This window comes from Erythrolamprus reginae, chromosome 1 (genome assembly GCF_031021105.1).
Source record: "Erythrolamprus reginae isolate rEryReg1 chromosome 1, rEryReg1.hap1, whole genome shotgun sequence".
In the NCBI taxonomy this organism is placed as follows: Eukaryota; Metazoa; Chordata; class Lepidosauria; order Squamata; family Dipsadidae; genus Erythrolamprus; species Erythrolamprus reginae.
Window position 1 is genome coordinate 376,281,402 of NC_091950.1, and position 19,870 is coordinate 376,301,271.

The 19,870-nt window shown below is 37.5% G+C and overlaps 1 protein-coding gene across 7 annotated transcripts in view; it reads left to right on the forward strand.

The window, feature by feature from the left end:
* The window catches only part of MAP4K3 (mitogen-activated protein kinase kinase kinase kinase 3), a 68,229-nt gene that overhangs the window by 6,891 nt on the left and 41,468 nt on the right, over window positions 1–19,870 (forward strand). For all 7 annotated transcript variants that reach the window (XM_070734664.1, XM_070734663.1, XM_070734667.1 and 4 more), the window contains exons 2-8: window positions 8,476–8,533; window positions 10,876–10,966; window positions 14,170–14,234; window positions 15,852–15,907; window positions 16,682–16,729; window positions 18,458–18,500; window positions 18,932–19,004. In XM_070734664.1, coding sequence (XP_070590765.1) covers window positions 8,476–8,533; window positions 10,876–10,966; window positions 14,170–14,234; window positions 15,852–15,907; window positions 16,682–16,729; window positions 18,458–18,500; window positions 18,932–19,004 — 434 coding nt within the window. The remainder of the gene's footprint in view (window positions 1–8,475; window positions 8,534–10,875; window positions 10,967–14,169; window positions 14,235–15,851; window positions 15,908–16,681; window positions 16,730–18,457; window positions 18,501–18,931; window positions 19,005–19,870) is intronic.

Here is a 19,870-nt window from a genome sequence, read left to right on the forward strand (position 1 = left end):
TTATAAAAAACCTTTGGAGGGAGTTGAAAGTCCGTGTTGCCCAGCGACAGTCCTAAAACATCACTGCTCTTGAGGAGATCTGCATGGAGGAATGGGCCAACATATCAGCAACAGTGTGTGCCAACCTTGTGAGGACTTACAGAAAATGTTTTGACCTCTGTCATTGCCAACAAAGATATATAATAAAGTATTGAGATGAACTTTTGTTATTGACCAAATACTTATTTTCCACCATAATTTGCAAATAAATTTGTTAAAAATCAGACAATGTGATTTTTTGGATGTATTTTGTCATGTTGACTCTCATGGTTGAGGTCTACCTATGATGTCAATTACAGGCCTCTCTCATCTTTTTAAGTGGGAGAACTTGCACAATTAGTGTCTGACTAAATACTCCCCCCCCCCACTGCATATGGTCCCTGCAGGGGCCAATAGGCAAAAAGGAAGCTGTGTGTTCCCTCCCATATTTTGGTATACCAGGGTGATTCGACAGAAGAATATATATATATTCTTCCATCGAATCACCCTAGTCCACCCAGCTTCCTTTTTGCCTATCGGCCCCTCCAGGGGCCATATACAAGGCAGATAAATTTTTATAGCCGACAAACATATAAACATATGTTTAACATATCTTTGCTGATAATGAAAACTAGTTATTTTCTAGTTTTCCCTTTTCATTATCAGCAAAAATATGTCACAACACACACACATGTGTGTGTATACACATAAATACATACATACTATGAAGCAAGAGCTATGAAAGCAGAGTTTTACTGGTTTCTGTAATCAATGTTTAGTTATTAAATATAATCAATTTTGTTAATTAGGCAATAAACTGATATAAATGCTTCAAATCAATCAAAATGTTTATTTGGGCTATATGGCCCAAATACTTTCCAGTTAGGATTTAACCAATTGTTGCTGTTTAAAAAACATGTACGTTTGAGGTAATATTTTTTTCATTTTTAGCATGATTTTAATATATGTGGTGTGATGGGTCACTTCAGAATGAGAATTTATTCCTGGATGTTACTGCTATTATTAGTGTTGCATTAGTAGGACTGGTTGAACGCTAGGTTTCTAAAAAATGTGTTAGAAACATAGAAACATAGAAACATAGAAGTCTGACGGCAGAAAAAGACCCCATGGTCCATCTAGTCTGCCCTTATACTATTTTCTGTATTTTATCTTAGGATGGATATATGTTTATCCCAGGCATGTTTAAATTCAGTTACTGTGGATTTATCTACCACGTCTGCTGGAAGTTTGTTCCAAGGATCTACTACTCTTTCAGTAAAATAATATTTTCTCATGTTGCTTTTGATCTTTCCCCCAACTAACCTCAGATTGTGTCCCCTTGTTCTTGTGTTCACTTTCCTATTAAAAACACTTCCCTCCTGGACCTTATTTAACCCTTTAATATATTTAAATGTTTCGATCATGTCCCCCCTTTTCCTTCTGTCCTCCAGACTATACAGATTGAGTTCATTAAGTCTTTCCTGATACGTTTTATACTTAAGATATACTGTTATTGGTTTTTTTCTAAAGTCTTTGTCTGAGAATAGACATTCTTTTCATTCCATATTTATTGTGCTTCTGCATTGCTGAGACTGTTTTGCCTCATGGTTGCTTACAATTTTTTAAAAATAATCTACTCTGTAAAATTATTACAGTATAATACAGCTTGAAACAATAAAGCATCCAGGATCAGCAATATAAACACTAAAACACCCTTAGCACATTTTGTAACAACAAAACGTACACAATATAAACAGGTATTCCTGAGGTTATGACCAGAATTGGGACTGGAATTTCTGTCGCTAAGCAAAGCAGTCATTAAGCAAAGCAGCATACGACCATGTCACTTGGTGGCAGAGTCCAAATAGCACTTGTTAGGCTACGATCATGCTCGGATTGGGGACCAGCAATGGAAGAAAATGGCAAAGAACAGCAAGGGGCCACGTCAGGAATAGACAGTGGAGTGCAGAGCAGCCGAAAAGGGCTATGATGGAGGGGGATGGGCAGTTGGGGAGGGTTCAAGCAGAAGTCAGTTTGCACAGGGCAGGAGGATGTAACCACGGGAAACTCTGGCCAGTCATAAGTGCGGGCTAGTTGCCAAGCATCAGATTTGGATTACGTGACCTCAGGAGGGTTGCAAGAGCTGTAACTTTGAAGACCAATTGTAATTACCTTTCGTTCAGCACTACTGCAATTTTGAACAGGTGCTGAATGAATGGTCATAGCCCAAGGACTACATAGTAGTACCCTAAATTAAGCTGATAATAATTAACTATAAACGGTCTCACAATGAACTTAAATTGGTAGCATCAGGGATACATCTCAGTCAGGCATTTAGGTGGAAGAATTTTAAGAATTACATTTTAGAAACATAGAAGATTGACAGCAGAAAAAGACCTCATGGTCCATTTGGTCTGCCCTTATACTATTTCCTGTATTTTAGCTTAGGATAGATATATGTTTATCCCAGGCATGTTTAAATTCAGTTACTGTGCCAACCATGTCTGCTGGAAGCTTGTTCCAAGCATCTACTACTCTCAGTAAAATAATATTTTCTCACGTTGCTTTTGATCTTTCCCCCAACTAACTTCAGATTGTGTCCCCTTGTTCTTGTGTTCACTTTCCTATTAAAAACACTTCCCTCCTGAACCTTATTTAACCCTTTAACATATTTAAATGTTTCGATCATGTCCCCCGTTTCCCTTCTGTCCTCCAGATTATATAGATTGAGTTCATTAAGTCTTTCCTGATAAGTTTTATGCTTAAGACCTTCCACCATTTTTGTACCCCGTCTTTGGACCCATTCAATTTTATTTTGTTCAGCATGTTCGTCTTAACTATAACTGTGCATATATTTGTCTATGCAAAGGACAGATAGCCTTGTTCTAAGGCGAACAAGGACAAGGACAGAAACACCAGCCTGAAGATGTTACCTTTAAAGAAATAAACCTTTGGAAAAAAATAGTAAAATGCTAGGTTTTATTCTTGTGTAAAATATGTGAAAAAATATGAGGTCCTTTTAAAATTGTTGTATCCCAATCCCCATCAATCTTTCTTAGAATGGCACACAGTCAAAAATTGATGAAATATGTAGTCCAGGATTATCTGGAAGAAAACAGTTTTTCACTTCATGTTCTAAAGCAGGGGTCCTCCATCCACAGCTCGCTTGGCTTCCCTGCCCTTGGCACAGAACCATCCCCTCTCCACCCCACCTACTCACCCGGTCCACAAAGCCGGAAAGGTTGGGGACCACTGTTCTAAAGCTTAAATATTTAAAAGCAAGGGGCATTAGTTTAAATAATGAAATTCAAATGCATCAGATTCTTACCCCTGCAATTTGATTTATGGTTACTATTTATATAATTGCATGTGATGCTGCAACTAAGCAAGTTTACTGTGAATGTTAAACTTAGAGAAAATTATAGAAGAGGTTTTTTGTTGATATATTATTCCAGTGGTTTTTTAAAAAAATGTTTGTTTGTTTGTTTGTTTGGAATGCTTCCCCTCTCCAGGGATTCATGGCAGCTCGCAGCATATAAACACTGTCAGAAATATGACAATTAAAATAAATCAATTTTTCATGATGGCGGCAAGGTGACAAACCACAACAATTTTGGGTGATAGTTTAGTTTAGGATTCCTTTATTAGAAGGGTGGCAGATTAAGATTTGGAGGTGTACATCAATGTCAAAAATAATCTCATGTTAAAAACAAAACAAAAGCATGATACTATCCTTAATTTATTTTAGAAAATCTGCACATAGCCACCTGCCAGATCCAAAGTGTCTTTCAACATAAAGATTTAAAACACTAGATTTTTGTCTGGTTAGCCATAAATTTGACGATTCAGATTAATTCAAAATTCAGAATGAATGATATATCATCTTATTTAAAAATATTTCAAGATAATAACAATGCGAATTTAAATCTTTTCAGCCACACATTTTCCTATTGTTTCATCTGTATTATAATATTTAGCTGCTTTATCATACCATCTTTCACTTGTTCTTCTGTTTCATATTCAATAAATGTTTATACATTTCAGCAACTACGTGTTCATCATTTGTACACAATTTTGTTTCATATTCAGTCATAGAATGCTCAAAAATAGTTTTGTGTACTTTAAATATTTCTAATAACTGTAATTAAGCAAACCATTAAGATTAGTATCCTTTTGCCCTCAGTTCCTATCCTGGTTTTATTTTACATAGAAGTTTTTGTGTTTGTTTAATATTTCTTGTCTATATTATGTTGCTTGTGCTGAGAGTCAGACAGGTATTTCTGAGCACAATTTGAGTTTGTATCTATTCCGTATTCAAAACATGGCATGTCTTACATAATGGTCTTTAAAATCCTTGTTGACCTTTCTCATATCACAAATATCCATGCCATCCAATCTCAGGCCATTTCCTTCTAACTTCAAAAGCCTTCTTTTTCCCATTCTTTCATCCGATCCAAACAGCAAGCTGCCAAATATAGTTACAGATCAGGTAAACCCAGTCCTCTTTCCTCTGCATCTTGTAGCACCATATATTTAACATTTTTTTCCCCTGCCAAATTTAGATATATCCTGCTGCCACTCTTTAAATGGTGTATCAGTTGTCAGAACAGGTATTATCTGAAACAAAAACATCATTCTAAGTTCTAGCCTGATCTTCTATTTTCATATTTCTGTTAACATCTTCATTTTCTCTTTATCCTTAAAACCTGCTAAGGCACCAAATTCCTTATTTACTTATTAAATAAGTAAATAATACATAATAATATTTCAAATTGCTTTAAAAGTTCTTTAAGAACCAACACCAAGTCACCCGCAAAAGCCCTTAATTTATACATTTTTAAAATATTTACTTGCACAATCCTCTCATTTTGCCTTATGTCTTAGTATTTCCAGAACTAAAATAAACAAGAGACGGAACAGTGGGCATCCCTGTCTTATTCCTTTTTGTATGACATAGGGCAGTGATGGTTAACCTTTTCAGCACCAAGTGCTGGATGTGCTTGTATGCACACAGACCCATAATGCAATGTGCATGTGACCCTACACTCATGCCTTCCGTATATGTGCTTGTGACTCCTGCGTGTGCACCCCAGTTCCACGCATGTGTGTGCATCTCCCACATGTGCCGCACACCCCCACGCATTCGTGGCAGAGACCCAGAAACATGCTAGCCAGCAGGAGGCGTGCACACATGCACACCAGAACTGAGCTGGGGCGACAGCTCAGGTGCCTGCAGGAAGGGCTTTTGAGTGCCACTTTGGCACGCGTGCCATAGGTTCGGCATCATGGTCATGGGTTTTATTAAATCTTCATTAAGAATTATTTTGCTTTCTTTGATATATATGTAGTTCTTACCTATTTTATCAAATGCTCTCCCAAGTTTGATTGATGAAAATTTACTGGGAGCAAATGCTGGGAGTAAAACTGCTATATCTGACTAGGTGTATATGGAATTATGTAGTTATTACATTGCCTATACTTTGTGGGCGCATGCGCCGTTGCCCCAGCATAGACGAAACACTGCTGGACACGCACCGAAACAAGTGATGGGCAGAACAGGAACTCTGTGGTTCCGTTTCATGCCTCCCATTTAAGTTGACAGACAGGGGCCTGTTTGTGAATGGTCCCCACTCCTTTCCTTCTGTTTCGAAAAACCCTCCCCGGTCTTTCTCTTTTTCCACTCCCGATTCCCTCTGGTAGTTTGTTGTAATCATAGATTTTAAGCACTGAAATTTGGAAATAAAATATTGCTGGAGAGTGATGTTTTAAGCCTAAATTATGTGCTGAATAAAATCTTAATTCTTCCTCTATGGAAAGGCAACAAAGTCTAGGCTCAGTAAGCAAGCTGCAGACCATGTATGGACTTGGTATAAAACCTATAGAACTTCCATATAAGGAAATATATGGTATGCATTACTGACATTCCTTTGCAATCACACAATCAAGGGAAGCCTTATATGGTATAGGAATGAATTGCTGGAGAATGGTTTGAATGTATGTGGCGCTCGCGAATTGGTTATTCTGTACCACATGTCAGAACTGTGAATACACAATAAATAGGAGAGACCTGGATCCATTCAAGGTCGTCCTCCCATCGAGAAAGCATTCTCTCTGTCATTTCATTCTGATGTGACAATTATGGCATGCTGTGCCTTCCCTAGAGGGCGACACACCGGGGGAGGGCGGAATGCTTTCATCAGTTGTCAGTTGTTTACCTTCTTTCAAAAATTACACAGATACACTAGCAAATAACCTGCACATTGATGAGACTAATTGCAAAGAATGAGTGTGTGTGTATAAGACTAGACTAGAGAGATCTTGCACACCGCTTTCTGCGTCTGCAGCAATAATGGATTCCTCGCTGCCCATCTCGTCACTCCGTCCTTGGTCCCTTTGGTATGTTCTTTTCCTGTGACAGGATTGTCTTGGACCATGTGCAGAGTGCCTTTCAAATTAATCCATGCAGATTTTCAGCCCTCACCAAAGCAATAGAAAGGAGAGAAGGACTCTTTAGCTTCATCCTTCTTCGTCCCGGCTCCCTCCCACCCTCCTGTACCACGACAACCCTTCACACTCACCACATTTCCTTGGCGCATTCCCACAAGGACCGCTCCCCCGTCTTCTTTCGGGAACCCGCCTGATCTCCCTTCTAAGACTAGCCGGGCTCTGCTGCCTCCTCTTAACCTTCTCCCCCCCCCCATTCCCCACAAAAGGTGGCAGCAGCAGGTAAAGGCAGGTGGGCTGCCCTAGGACTTTGGTAGGTTGCCTGGAAAAGATCTGCCCTGGCGATGGGCACCCTGCAGATCCTGAGACCTTCCCTTATCAGAAGGACTTGGCTGACCCGGTGCGAGGACGAGGATGGCGGAGCTGTTGCAGTGTGACAAGTGCTTGTTGTGTGTGTGGGGGGGGGGGGGGACTCAGCTTCCTTCCCTTCTCAGAAGTTTGCAGTTGCTCTCAGAAGTTCAATCTGTCCCTCAATTGCCTGAATAGATCCTTCTAAGAAGAGTTCACTGGCTTTGTTGGAGTTTGAGAGGGAGGTGGGAAGAAAAAGAAAGAGAGAGGGAGGGAAAGAGAGAGGAGGGAACGAGAAATGATATTACAAAAGTTTTCATTTTTATTGTTACATAGAAACATAGAAACATAGAAACATACAAGTCTGACGGCAGAAAAAGACCTCATGGTCCATCTAGTCTGCCCTTATACTATTTTCTGTATTTTATCTTAGGATGGATATATGTTTATCCCAGGCATGTTTAAATTCAGTTACTGTGGATTTATCTACCACATCTGCTGAAAGTTTGTTCCAAGGATCTACTACTCTTTCAGTAAAATAATATTTTCTCATGTTGCTTTTGATCTTTCCCCCAACTAACTTCAGATTGTGTCCCCTTGTTCTTGTGTTCACTTTCCTATTAAAAACACTTCCCTCCTGGACCTTATTTAACCCTTTAATATATTTAAATGTTTCGATCATGTCCCCCCTTTTCCTTCTGTCCTCCAGACTATACAGATTGAGTTCATTAAGTCTTTGTTGCTAAATGTAATATTTCAAAGGGGGCATAAAAGTGTGTTTATCACATTTTTCTTAGAACAATTAGAACACACTTTTCTTAGAACAAAATTGAACTCTGTTTATCATTAAAGCTCATTATTCAGATTAAATTGCTATGTTGGCACTTTGTGATAAATGTGTGGGTGCAGTCTCTAAAAGGTTTGCCACCTCTGGCCTATACCATCCAATTGAACAGCACAGCAATAGATTGATGAAATTAACAAGATTTGTTCTCTTTTACCATATTTGTTAAGTTTATAACTTAATTTCCCACCAGTCTGCCTAAAGCCGTTAAGAAAAATATCATTGCACGAAACTACTGCAATATAGAATTAATTATTTTTGAAGCAAAATTGAATTGTACTTTTTCTGTGTTTTGGCTTTTAAACTGTACTGTATGAATCCTTAATTCTGCTGTTGGCAGTTTTATTCAAAGGCAGAAATGTTTGGTGGCAAATGGGACGTTATTTCATCAAACTATAGTTATAGATTTAAAAAATATAGATAAAATAGTAAATTCTTTCTTGTTGCCAAAGAAAATCAAGAAGTGAGATTTACCTGAAGGACTCCTATATTTTATAATTTGTACAGTGCTATACCACTATTAGGATACAATTAATTGATGTTTTGGTAATTTATATTCCATCTGTCTCTGGAAGTCCCCATTGCATATGCTTGGGGATCTCTCTCTTTCTCTCCAAAGTCCTCATCACTACAAGTTGAGCTCAGTTTGAAGATGTTTTTATCTTTTAAATAGAATTGCATATGACCAAGAAATTTATATACTTATTTCTAACGTCTTCCTATTGGAGTTTTGAAAATTGGTCTCTGGATTTGCGCTTTTAGAATGTTCCTAAAACACCGTTTGATTTACCCAATTTCTTTTCTTTCTTTTTTTTATATAGGCTCGGAATGTTAACACAAGTGAACTGGCTGCAATTAAAGTAATAAAATTAGAACCAGGTAAAGCAGTTTTTAATATCAAGATTTCTATTTCCTGTAATTTTTTTTATCACCATCTTATGTTTTCTTTCTTTTTAAATAATGCAATGATCCAGTAGAATATAGGTAATTTTAGATGTACATTTTCCTAAATAATCAAAAATTGTCTTTCTATCAGAATATTTAATATACAACTAGCTTCCATAGCATGAAAGGGTAATGCTTAGGAAAGCAAAATAAGGTAGATGCATAAATGGCCCCCTTAAAAACTAGAATTAAAGTTGTTAATTCCACCTGAATTTGCTTATTGTAAAAAGTTGCTATTGTAAAGATTAATTTTAGTGTGTGTGTGTATTCCTATTACTACAGTTTTCCTTTGCATATGTTATTCACAGTATTTAATCTGAGATTCAAACATATTTTACTTTTATTTTTAATATGTTTTGTCAGATACTTTGAGTGCTGTTGGTAGCAAAGCAGGATTACATCTAAATAAAAATGGAAACACTTTGAGGAATTTAGTTTTCTATTTATCTAGATACACGCCCCATGAAGAATGTTTGAAAGTATTTACCTTTTAAAAGGCAGCTGGGGAAAGGTGAAATGAAAAATGATGTGGAATTTATGTGACGTAAAGAAAGTGAACAGGAATGCTTTATTGCCTATTAGAATAACTAATAATACAGTGAACCCTCGAGTTTCGCGTCCTCAAGTATCGCGAAAGGGCTATTTCGCGAGTTTTCAACCCGGAAGTAAACTCCACCATCTGCGCATGCATGCCCTTCCATGCATGCGTAGATGGTGGAGTTTCCCCGCCGGGCAGAGGCTTCCCTGGGTCTTCCCCCTTCCCCCAGAGGCTTCCCTGGGACACCCCAGCTCCGCTCCCCAGCTGGGAAGCGGATCTAGGGAGTCCCCACCACGCGCGCGTTGCTGGGGAAAGCGCGCGCGCTTGGGGACATCCCAGCTCCGCTCCCCAGCTGGGAGGCGGATCTAGGGAGTCCCCACCGCGCGCGCGTTGCTGGGGAAAGCGCGCGCGCTTGGGGACATCCCAGCTCCGCTCCCCAGCTGGGAGGCGGATCTAGGGAGTCCCCACCGCGTGCGCGTTGCTGGGGAAAGCGCGCGCGCTTGGGGACATCCCAGCTCCGCTCCCCAGCTGGGAGGCGGATCTAGGGAGTCCCCACCGCGCGCGCGTTGCTGGGGAAAGCGCGCGCGCTTGGGGACATCCCAGCTCCGCTCCCCAGCTGGAAAGCGGATCTAGGGAGTCCCCACCGCGCGCGCGTTGCTGGGGAAAGCGCGCGCGCTTGGGGACATCCCAGCTCCGCTCCCCAGCTGGGAGGCGGATCTAGGGAGTCCCCACCGCGCGCGCATTGCTGGGGAAAGCGCGCGCGCTTGGGGACATCCCAGCTCCGCTCCCCAGCTGGGAAGCGGAGCTAGGGAGTCCCCACCGCGCGCGCGTTGCTGGGGAAAGCGTGCGCGCTTGGGGACATCCCAGCTCCGCTCCCCAGCTGGGAAGCGGAGCTAGGGAGTCCCCAAGCGCGCGCGCACCCCAGGCGCGAGCAACGGGGTGGGCGGGCGAAGGGCAGGCGGCAGTGGAAGCAAAAACACCATCTGCGCACGCGCAGATGGTGTTTTTACTTCCGCACCGCTACTTCGCTAAAAATCGATCATCGCGTGTGGTCCTGGAACGGAACCCTCGCGATGATCGAGGGTTCACTGTATATCCTTACATGTAAGATGAACAATGTCATCACAATCTGTTTTGGATAGCTTTGGTGTCACTTTCCAATCTATAGCAAAATAGACATGTATAGTACTTAATCCTTAATGATAGGTATATCTGGTTTTCCTGTATAACATTGCAAAAAATAAAAATAAAAAATGTTCTTTCTATTACTGGAAGTTTATTCAATAGTTTCCTATGGTATTCCCTTAGCAGTAACATCTAGAGATCTGAAGGATTATATTCCATGTTTTAAATTTGGTGGTGGGAGAATTTAACACAGATCAACCATTTCCAACTGTGGCAACATAAATTTAAATCACCAAATCCTATTTGTAAGATTATATTGTTTTCTTTTTTAAAAATAATATCAACAGTTAATCTATTTGTTCCTGATTAGTCTGTTTTCTTAGCAAAATATTGATAACTCGAATACTGGCATATCATACTTCTTTACTGTTTTCTAGTAACGTTAATTTTTTATTATGTGATATTGTGAATTTCAAAAATGGTGACATATGTAATTAAATATAATGGGGAAATAATGATTTATTAAATTTAAGGAATTGAAGTGCTTTTTATGTAAGTTGGCAATGGGGCATTCTTTCTATAAGCCTAAGCTAAACATGCTATTTTTTCATAGGTGAAGATTTTGCTGTTGTGCAGCAGGAAATCATTATGATGAAAGATTGTAAACATCCAAACATAGTTGCTTATTTTGGCAGCTATCTCAGGTATATTTTTTATGATGTACATAAAATAAGAATGTAAAAATTGTTCACTGCTTGCAAAAATAAAACCTAGTATGACCCTGGATTTCTAATTATCTGTGGCATTCTATATTCCCTAGGGAGTTTATATTGCCTACTGCCTAATTTTAGTTAACACATCACTTCAGACTTCTTGCTTGTCCTGGGTCTGTGTGAGACATTTTAATGTTTGTTCCAGAAAATGGCTGAGCAAGCTCTTATTCCCAACTTTGCAAACTCTCTTGTCTTTTCCTTTTCCAAAAACTTCATACTATTTTTGCTCACAGATTAAATTGTTTATTGTATTGTGGTCCTTGACTTAGAATAGCAATTGGGACTGGAATTTACGCTTGTAAAGAACAACCATATTGCTTAGCGACAACAATTCCTGCAATCATGGATGCCATTGTTAACTGAATCCTGTAACTGTTAAATCGGTAACTTCCAGCTTTCCACAGCCAAAGTCTATGGAGACCATTAGCAGGAAGTAGCAAGTTCCAGGCCTGCAAGCAGGTTATTAGCTGCTGCTGAATAGGGGAGTGAATAAGAGGGTGCATGAGAGGTATTTATTTATTTATTTTTATTTTATTTATTGGATTTGTATGCCGCCCCTCCCTATCATGAGGAGTTGAGACTGCACAGATTAGGAAGGGTGGACAGGTTATGGGAGGGGTCTTGGGGGAAGTATGCATGTAAGGAAGACTTATCCCAGCTACTTGGGATCTTTCCTGCTGGCTTCTCCATTGACTTTTTAGTGATTACGGCTGGTTTTCATGGGACCTTTGGTGACTGATCGTATGTGTGAATGGGTTGCCAGCACCCATGACTGCAGGGATGCTGGGACAGCCAGAACTCTTAAGGGCTAATCATAACAAGCATTTGTTCAGCAGCATCCTAACTGGAGCATTGTTGATCAAATAGTGGTAGGTCGAGAATTTCCTGTAATCAGTTAATACGGAAATTCCTCAATTAAATAAATCTTATTATTGCCCTGCTCAATATTCACTTAGTATTCCTGTAAAAACCTGTAGGGTTTTTTTTAAATTTGATCGTAAGCTGCCCGTAGATGTTGTATCAATGAAATGGGAAGCATACAAAATTTAAAAAATAAAATAAATATAGTTGGTGTTTGCTGGTTTGGTTTTTGTTTGTTTGTGTTTCCTGGTAAGGCCTCTTGGCCTGGAAAGCAGAAAGTTACCAGGCAGATTTCTTATTACAGTTATGGGATAATTTCTTCTGTTTGAATGTCCTCTGCTATGAGACATAGGGGAATATTGTATGTGTATGAAAATGGAAGATGTCTTACTTGATGTAAAATGTAGATTTTATCACCTAAAATTGTGACTTTATTATTACTAAATAATGAATGATGTCACAACTTTTTAGTGTAATAGCTTCCCAGTTGCATTTTACAACTAGATATATGTTTTCTTTAAATTGAATAAATGAAATGTTATTGCCGGTAGATAGTGTGCCATTTTTAACTCCTGCCCCCAGGGAAGAAAAAAGATGAATTTGATGATATGTGAGACCAAGCTTAGTTTAGGTTTATTTCAAATTGTTGCTCCATTTAGTTTCAGTTATTAAATTTCTAATTGAAAATGTTCAATTGGAAAACAAATGTTATCTATGTTGTCTCACACTCAACCTCAGAAAATGTAGAATTGAAAATGCATTTATATAGTGCTAAGATTTTAATTTCATACTTGATACTTAACATTACCAACTGGATACAAGATGTTTATTGTATCATCTTGAACAATATATGATTATTGTATCATATGATTAATTATGAGGTAGAAAATATAATCTTTTCTGTATATGATTTAGAAGCATTTTCCTAAAATGAAAGAAATCTTGAGTACTTATTTTATCATTTTGAATGAAAAAAGACTAGAATAGTTAGCCCAAAACTTTTTAAAAGATTATTGACATTTTTGAAGAGTGATTTGCATCTTTTTATTTATACCCATTATTTAAAAAATTACTATGATGGCAACTTTTGTATTTTTGAAGTACAGTGGTACCTCTACTTAAGAACTTAATTCGTTCTGTGACCAGGTTCTTAAGCAGTAACTTAAGAAGAAGCAATTTTTCCCATAGGAATCAATGTAAATGCAAATAATGCGTGCAAATGCATTAGGAAAGAAATAAAAGCTCGGAATTTGGTTGGGGGGAGGAGGAGGAAAAAGAGGAGGAGAGTCGCTGCCGAAGGAAGAAGGTGAGGGGAGGTGAATTAAAAGGAATCCAAAACTTTGAGGCTTAAAAACAAAGAGGGACTCTGAGGCAGTGAGGAGGAGCACGCGCCTCCAATATACCCGGTGTGAGGTTGTCTCCCATACACTGGCTGCTGCTGCTGCTACCTACTGCTACCTACTGCTTCTTCCTTCCCATGCTGAAGGGCTCTCCTCTCGCTCGCTTTGTAGCTGGCACCTTTCCTTCACTGTGGTGACTCCTCAGCTGCCCAGAGCGAAGGGAGCATTTCTCTGGGTGCTGGCAGAGGTTTATTTCCTGTCCAAGCGCCCAGAAAAAGGGAAATGCTTTGTTCGCTCTGGACTACAAAAGCGTCCTCAAACACCACCGAAAGGTTCCTCTGGCAGCCCAGAAAAGCCCGAGATGTCTGGGATTAAAGCGGGAATGGCAGAAAACTGGCTGGACCTTTGTGCCACTCTCAAATTTCCTGGGAAATTTTTCCGGGCTCGGGTTCTTAAGAAGAGGCAAAAAAATCTTGAACACCCGATTCTTATCTAGAAAAGTTCTTAAGTAGAGGCGTTCTTAAGTAGAGGTACGACTGAATGTTGAATCATATAATTTTCCATTTAATTTATATTATTTTAAAGTATAAATATTGACAAACTCTAACATTTAGACAGACATCAAATTAAACAAAGCAAAACAGATTAGATTTTAATTCATTATTATCACACTTTTCAACAAGTCTTCTAAATATAGAATTCAATAGTAATTTAGAATTTATGTAAGTACTGCTTCCAGTAGTCAGATTATGATTTGTTGGTACTGGAATTTCATGAAGTGAAAGGAAAGAGGAATAGCCTTTTGTTTTGGAAAGATGAAAATATTCAAAGCTTAGTTTTCTTCCAAATATATTGTAAAATCATGATGTTTCACAGTTAAGATTGCAATAAGTGTTTGTATGTATGCAAAACTGATCAAATCTTGATTTTTAGACGTGATAAATTATGGATTTGCATGGAGTTCTGTGGAGGTGGTTCATTACAGGACATTTATCATGGTAAGTTAGCAAATGTAGGGTTAATTTGGAAATATATAGTTCAAATATAATAGTTCTGTTCTTTCATTAATTTGAACTTGAATACATACATAAAACAATACAATAATGATTGTCCATGGGTATACCACAAAATAATAAGCTAAACATGTAAAATAATGTGAAATTTCATTAGCTTTAATTGCTGGAGATTCAAGTCATTCTGTCATAATTATTATTTTGAAAACTATATTATCGTGTTATTCTCTTGTTAATTGAGAATTTAGAAACTAATTGTATAAAACAGGCTAGCAGGTAAGAGAGGTAAGTATGGGGGTATTTCCAGATAGCAATTAGCTGTGTTATGTATCCCTCCCCCCCCCTTTAATCAGAACCACATCATTTCAGATCCCCTTTTTATAATCTTTCAGCAATCTGGGAAGTGAAAAGAGAACTGGAAGAGGGCAAATAGTGATCCATTCTTCAAACAGACGAGATTTGGATAGTTACAAACTAATCAGCTGGATGTTAATACTAATCAAAAACCTGAGCCAGATTACGTTTGTAGGATTTATAGAAGAGTGCATCATTTATCAGAAGCTGACCTGGAACAAAGATAAATCATGCTAAACCAACCAGTTGTTTTGTTGTTATTATTTTGATAAAGTAATCAATTTAGTTGAGCAAGAGATTGGCATAGCTTGGCTTCCGCAGAGTGTTTAATAAAATCTGCTATGAAGTCTAGTAAAAAAGATAATCAACAATAATCATCCTCATTGAAGGTATGAAGTGTGGAGGAAGAGTGGAATGTGTAACACAGATCTATGCTAGGCTCCATACTGTTCAGCATATTTATAAAACACTTGGATGAAGGGTTAAAAACTGTACACAGTTAAATTTATGAATATCTTAAAAACATTAGACAAAAAAATAACAAGGTAAATTTCAACAAGGACAAATGCAAAATTACATAAGGATGCAAGGGATCTTAAATTTAAAATTCAGTTAAAAGAAAATTGATTAGAATAGAGTGGGAAGGAGAAAAGTGTGTACAGGGAGGAGGTGGGGTGTTAACATCTTGAATGGACCTGGAAGCTGACTGGTAGCCATTGCAGCTCACAGAACAGCATTGCAACATGAGCCAACTTTGGAGTCCTAAGAACTGCCCTGCCCAGCTGCATTCTGACCAGCTGAACCTTCCAGAATCCAGATACTCTTCAAGGAAAGCCCCATAGAAAGTACATTGCAGTAGTCCAGGCATAGAACATAGAAAATTGATGGCAGTTCAAACATTGCACATGATTTATCTTACAAATATCATTTTTTAAAGTTAAACTACCTCTGCTAATCACACTTTGTAGCAGGCTTAGTTTAATTTATAATAGCACAATAGAAGGGGATTCAGTCCTTGTCACATTAATATGAATTCCAGCTGAAATTTTTTATTTCTCTATTTTTCTTGGGTTTCTGTCAAAACTCAAATATAAAAGTTTTCTTCTGTGATGTCTATTTCAAGTTCAGTATATGAACAGTGGATACAGTATGTGTACATAAAAGCAAGCAAGAATATTTTGAGTTTTTCGAAGCTAGCAATGAAAATATAGTAGATGTTGTACTTAATTTGGATGGGTTCTCTTTTAGTGACTGGACCACTTTCAGAACAGCAGATTGCTTATGTAAGCAGAGAGACACTGCAGGTAAACAAATTTTTACACTTTTAGGCTTTTAGGATAGAAAAATGATACCAGACGTTTGTGTTGAATAATGGGAGAGGGGGAATGTAGAATTCCACAATTTTAAAATATGCATTTCTGTAAAATAATGCTGCTTGGCTGAGCTTTAACCACCAAAACAAAATGCTGCCTCTGCATTTGCCCTTAGGTATGGGTTTGTGTATATGTATGCATTGGCTTACAGTACTGCAGAGAGCTTAGCCCTTTGAAAGCCCTTTGAAATAGTGCAGAGAATTTGCCTTTGAAATTTAGGTACAAAGTGAGTGGCTATGATGATTACAAAGATTTCTGTTTGACTTCTCACTCATATGGCAGGTTTCATAAGAAGAAATGCTTGGCACCCGGATCCTGAACAGAAGAAGTATAGTTCTTCTATCAGAAGAAGGGACCAGTAATTGATTACAGTAGTGCTTCTTTTTGACACCAATATATTTCAAATGACAGGCTTCAGTGAAGCTGTGTGCTTATTGCTTATGCTTGCCTTTCAATAATAAAAAATATATTAACCATTTGCGAAGGATTACATTTTTTAGATGACAGTCAGCTGTTTTGTAACAATTCTCTTTCCTTCTGTCATTTCTTCAAGCATGGATTGGTCATGCAGTGATATTTATTTCAAATATAAGAGAGCTACATCTTTGTAATTTTTAGAAATCTACCATAGTTGATTTTTGAATGCATATAGAACAGAAAACCTGTCTTTCTCTAAGAATTTTATTCCTTTTCTTTTAATTACAGGGACTGTATTACCTGCACAGTAAAGGAAAAATGCACAGAGATATAAAGGTAGGATTATTGTTGAAATCATTTTTAAAATGCATTAAACTCCTAGTTCTGAGCTTTATAAAATAAAATAAGACTGCGACCATGAGGTTATTATTGCAATAGTATGAAGTAGTAACAACAACAACAACAACAACAATAATAATAATAATAATAACAACAGCAGCAACAACAATAATAATAACAATAACAACAACCAGTGTTCCCTCTAATTTTTTTTTGGGGGGGGGGCGGAAAAGTATAGTGTCTGAGCGGCAGTCCCTTTGGGACTGGGCGGCACAGAAATAATAAATAAATAAACAAACAAACAAATAAAAAACCCACCCTGTTTTGCCTCAGAGAATTTCAAAATAAAATACTGTACTATGTGTCTATAACAGTGAGCTCATAATAGGGCAACTCTATCAATATCAAAATGCCACTTAAATAGTTGAGCTAGTTTCAAACTAGATTTTAATTTTCTTTCTCTCTTCCTTACTCCCATTCTTTTTCTTTCTCTTTTCCTTCCTCTCTTTTTTCTATCTGTTTCTCTCTCTTCCTCTCTCTCTCCTTCCCTCTCACTCTTTCCCTCTCGGCTTCTGGGCAGGTTTGGAAAACTCTGAGTTGATGATGATTTTTAAGTGAGCGATTGCTCACTGCTCAGCTTAGAGGGAACTATGACAACAACAGAGTTGGAAGGGACCTTGGAGGTCTTCTAGTCCAATCCCCTACTACCATATTTTGATCTCTGTTCTGTCCCTTCTGCAGGGTTTTTGTTAATTGTCTACCTTAGTTTTCCGCAGTTTACTTTTGAATAAGGCAATCTAATAACTTTCATGCATAAATTGCTTCCCCTTCCCATGAATTGTTTCCAAAGATATTATTTAGATTTCAGTTGAATTTAATAAATGTTCTTGAATGAGTTTTCTAGTACAGTGTTTTGCTTTTGACTTTGTTACTACGTAAGCTTACATATCTAATGTTGTTTCATATGCCTGAAGGGACTTTTTATCTTTAAAGATACCCCACATAGAACACATTGCAGTTGAGCTACATGATAAAGAGGTTGTGTGAGTCAGTATCATCAGAGCTTCACGATTTAAGTAGATCTGCAGTTAGTACACCAGCTTAAACTGGACAAAGGCTTAAAGGTCATCCACAGTGACCAATGCTGTTTCACATGTCCAGGTCTGAAATCTGAATGAAGGGGATTTACTGCCACTGCATTGCATAGGCCTGACCATAGCTTCAAGCCTATTTTATGGGTATACTATTTGTTCCAATTTTATCTTCTAAAGTAGAAGATACCTCTTTTAGGTGTCTACCTTCACAGTTTACTTTTGAATAAGGCAATCTAATAACTTTCATGCAGAAACTGCTTACTTTTTCCATGAATTGTTTCCACGGGTAATATTTAGATTTCATTCGAATTTGCCTTTAATATATAGTTCAATGTCCTTGACTTGAATGAGCCTTGAATCTCTGTTAATAAAATAAATTATTGTTATTTTTCAATATTTGTTCTTGTTTGTCTGCTATAGTGATAGGCAGATTAGTTGGTACAGCATCATCTTGAGATGTCTTGCCTATTGTCTACATAAGTTAACATTTTAATGAAAACCATTTCTAACATTGATATTTTGAAGATTTACAGAGTTTATAACATGTAGTATAAGTTTCTATTGATACCTGTACTAATATAATTTTTTTTTAAAAAATCTAAAAAGAGGTGTTTTACCATTTTTCCCTAAGGGAGCAAATATTCTTTTAACCGATAATGGCCATGTGAAGTTGGGTAAGTACTTCTATATGTTCAGTTTAATGCAGGCTAACATTTAATATACCTTAAGACTCCTGCCAAGATATATTGTAAGAACTTCAATTTTGAGTCCTAGCTGTGTATTTCAGATTGGATTACATTCTTCAGTTATGCACTTACCTAAAAATGACCAAAAAAAATGACCTAATATAACTATTGTACCAAAGATTAATGAAAGAGGGACTTCTATCATTACAATATGCAATGATGTGAGACTAGGATAACCGACCTTTAATAAATACTTGTACCTTGTAGAAGATAATGATGCTGAAACAGAAACATGAAAAGACCATTACAAAAATTTTCAAAAGTTTTAATAAAAATCTTAACTGTATAAGACTTTCAGTTTTTAAATATTCTATTTATTATAAATATGTGTACTTATTATCTTCCGTATTCTTTTATAGCCGATTTTGGAGTAGCAGCACAAATAACAGCTACAATTGCAAAAAGGAAATCTTTCATCGGAACTCCATACTGGTAATTTACTTTTATTCCAAGGATCCACTGCCATTTTTGAATGAAAGACATTTAATATTTTGAGAGCCTATTAAGGAAAATAATTTATTAGATTTGTATGCCGCCCCTCTCCGAGGAGGAGTAAGCAAGGCTTATAATTAGTAAAATAATTGCCAATTACAAATGTTACATTATTAAAAATTGGGCAGTTGCAAAACACCAATTTTCTAGAAACAAACTTGGGGGGTTACTTCTCGTCAATATCTGTATCGTCCCAGGTTATTCGTTATCGTCGGGGGGGGGGGTTGTGGATAGCAGATTTGCCAAAATATAAGTACTTCGTTTTTATTTTACATTTCATTTTCATTCTATATTATTATTATTATTTTAAGAATTGCCCATGTTATACATAGAGAGAGATGAAGGAGGGCCCTAGAACATTATTGGAAAGAAATGTAATTCTTGAGACCTAGTCCACTGCTTTGCAACTGACCAGCTTCCTTTAAAATTTTGTTTATAGTTACAGTAATATTTAAAACATTTTTCAAGTCTAAGTACTAGAAGCATTCAGGTTACAAAGAGAGGTTTCCATGGATATCCTGGAATCTAATACTAAACTCAAGTCCATTTTCCATTTGCGTGGTAGAATTCAGAAAGTCTTTTTCCTATGTTGTTAATTGACTTCTATGTGATAATATCCTTGCATGGATGCCTATAGTTATATGGAAGCCTACAGTATATTAGGGGAGGCCTGTTGTTCAGAATCAAAATGGATTTATACCATTTACAGTAATTGTAAAGTGCAGTCATAACGTCAATATCAAATATTAGTCTGGTCTATTCTTACACCTTTAACAGGAATGATACAACGAAGGAAAAGTTTTTTT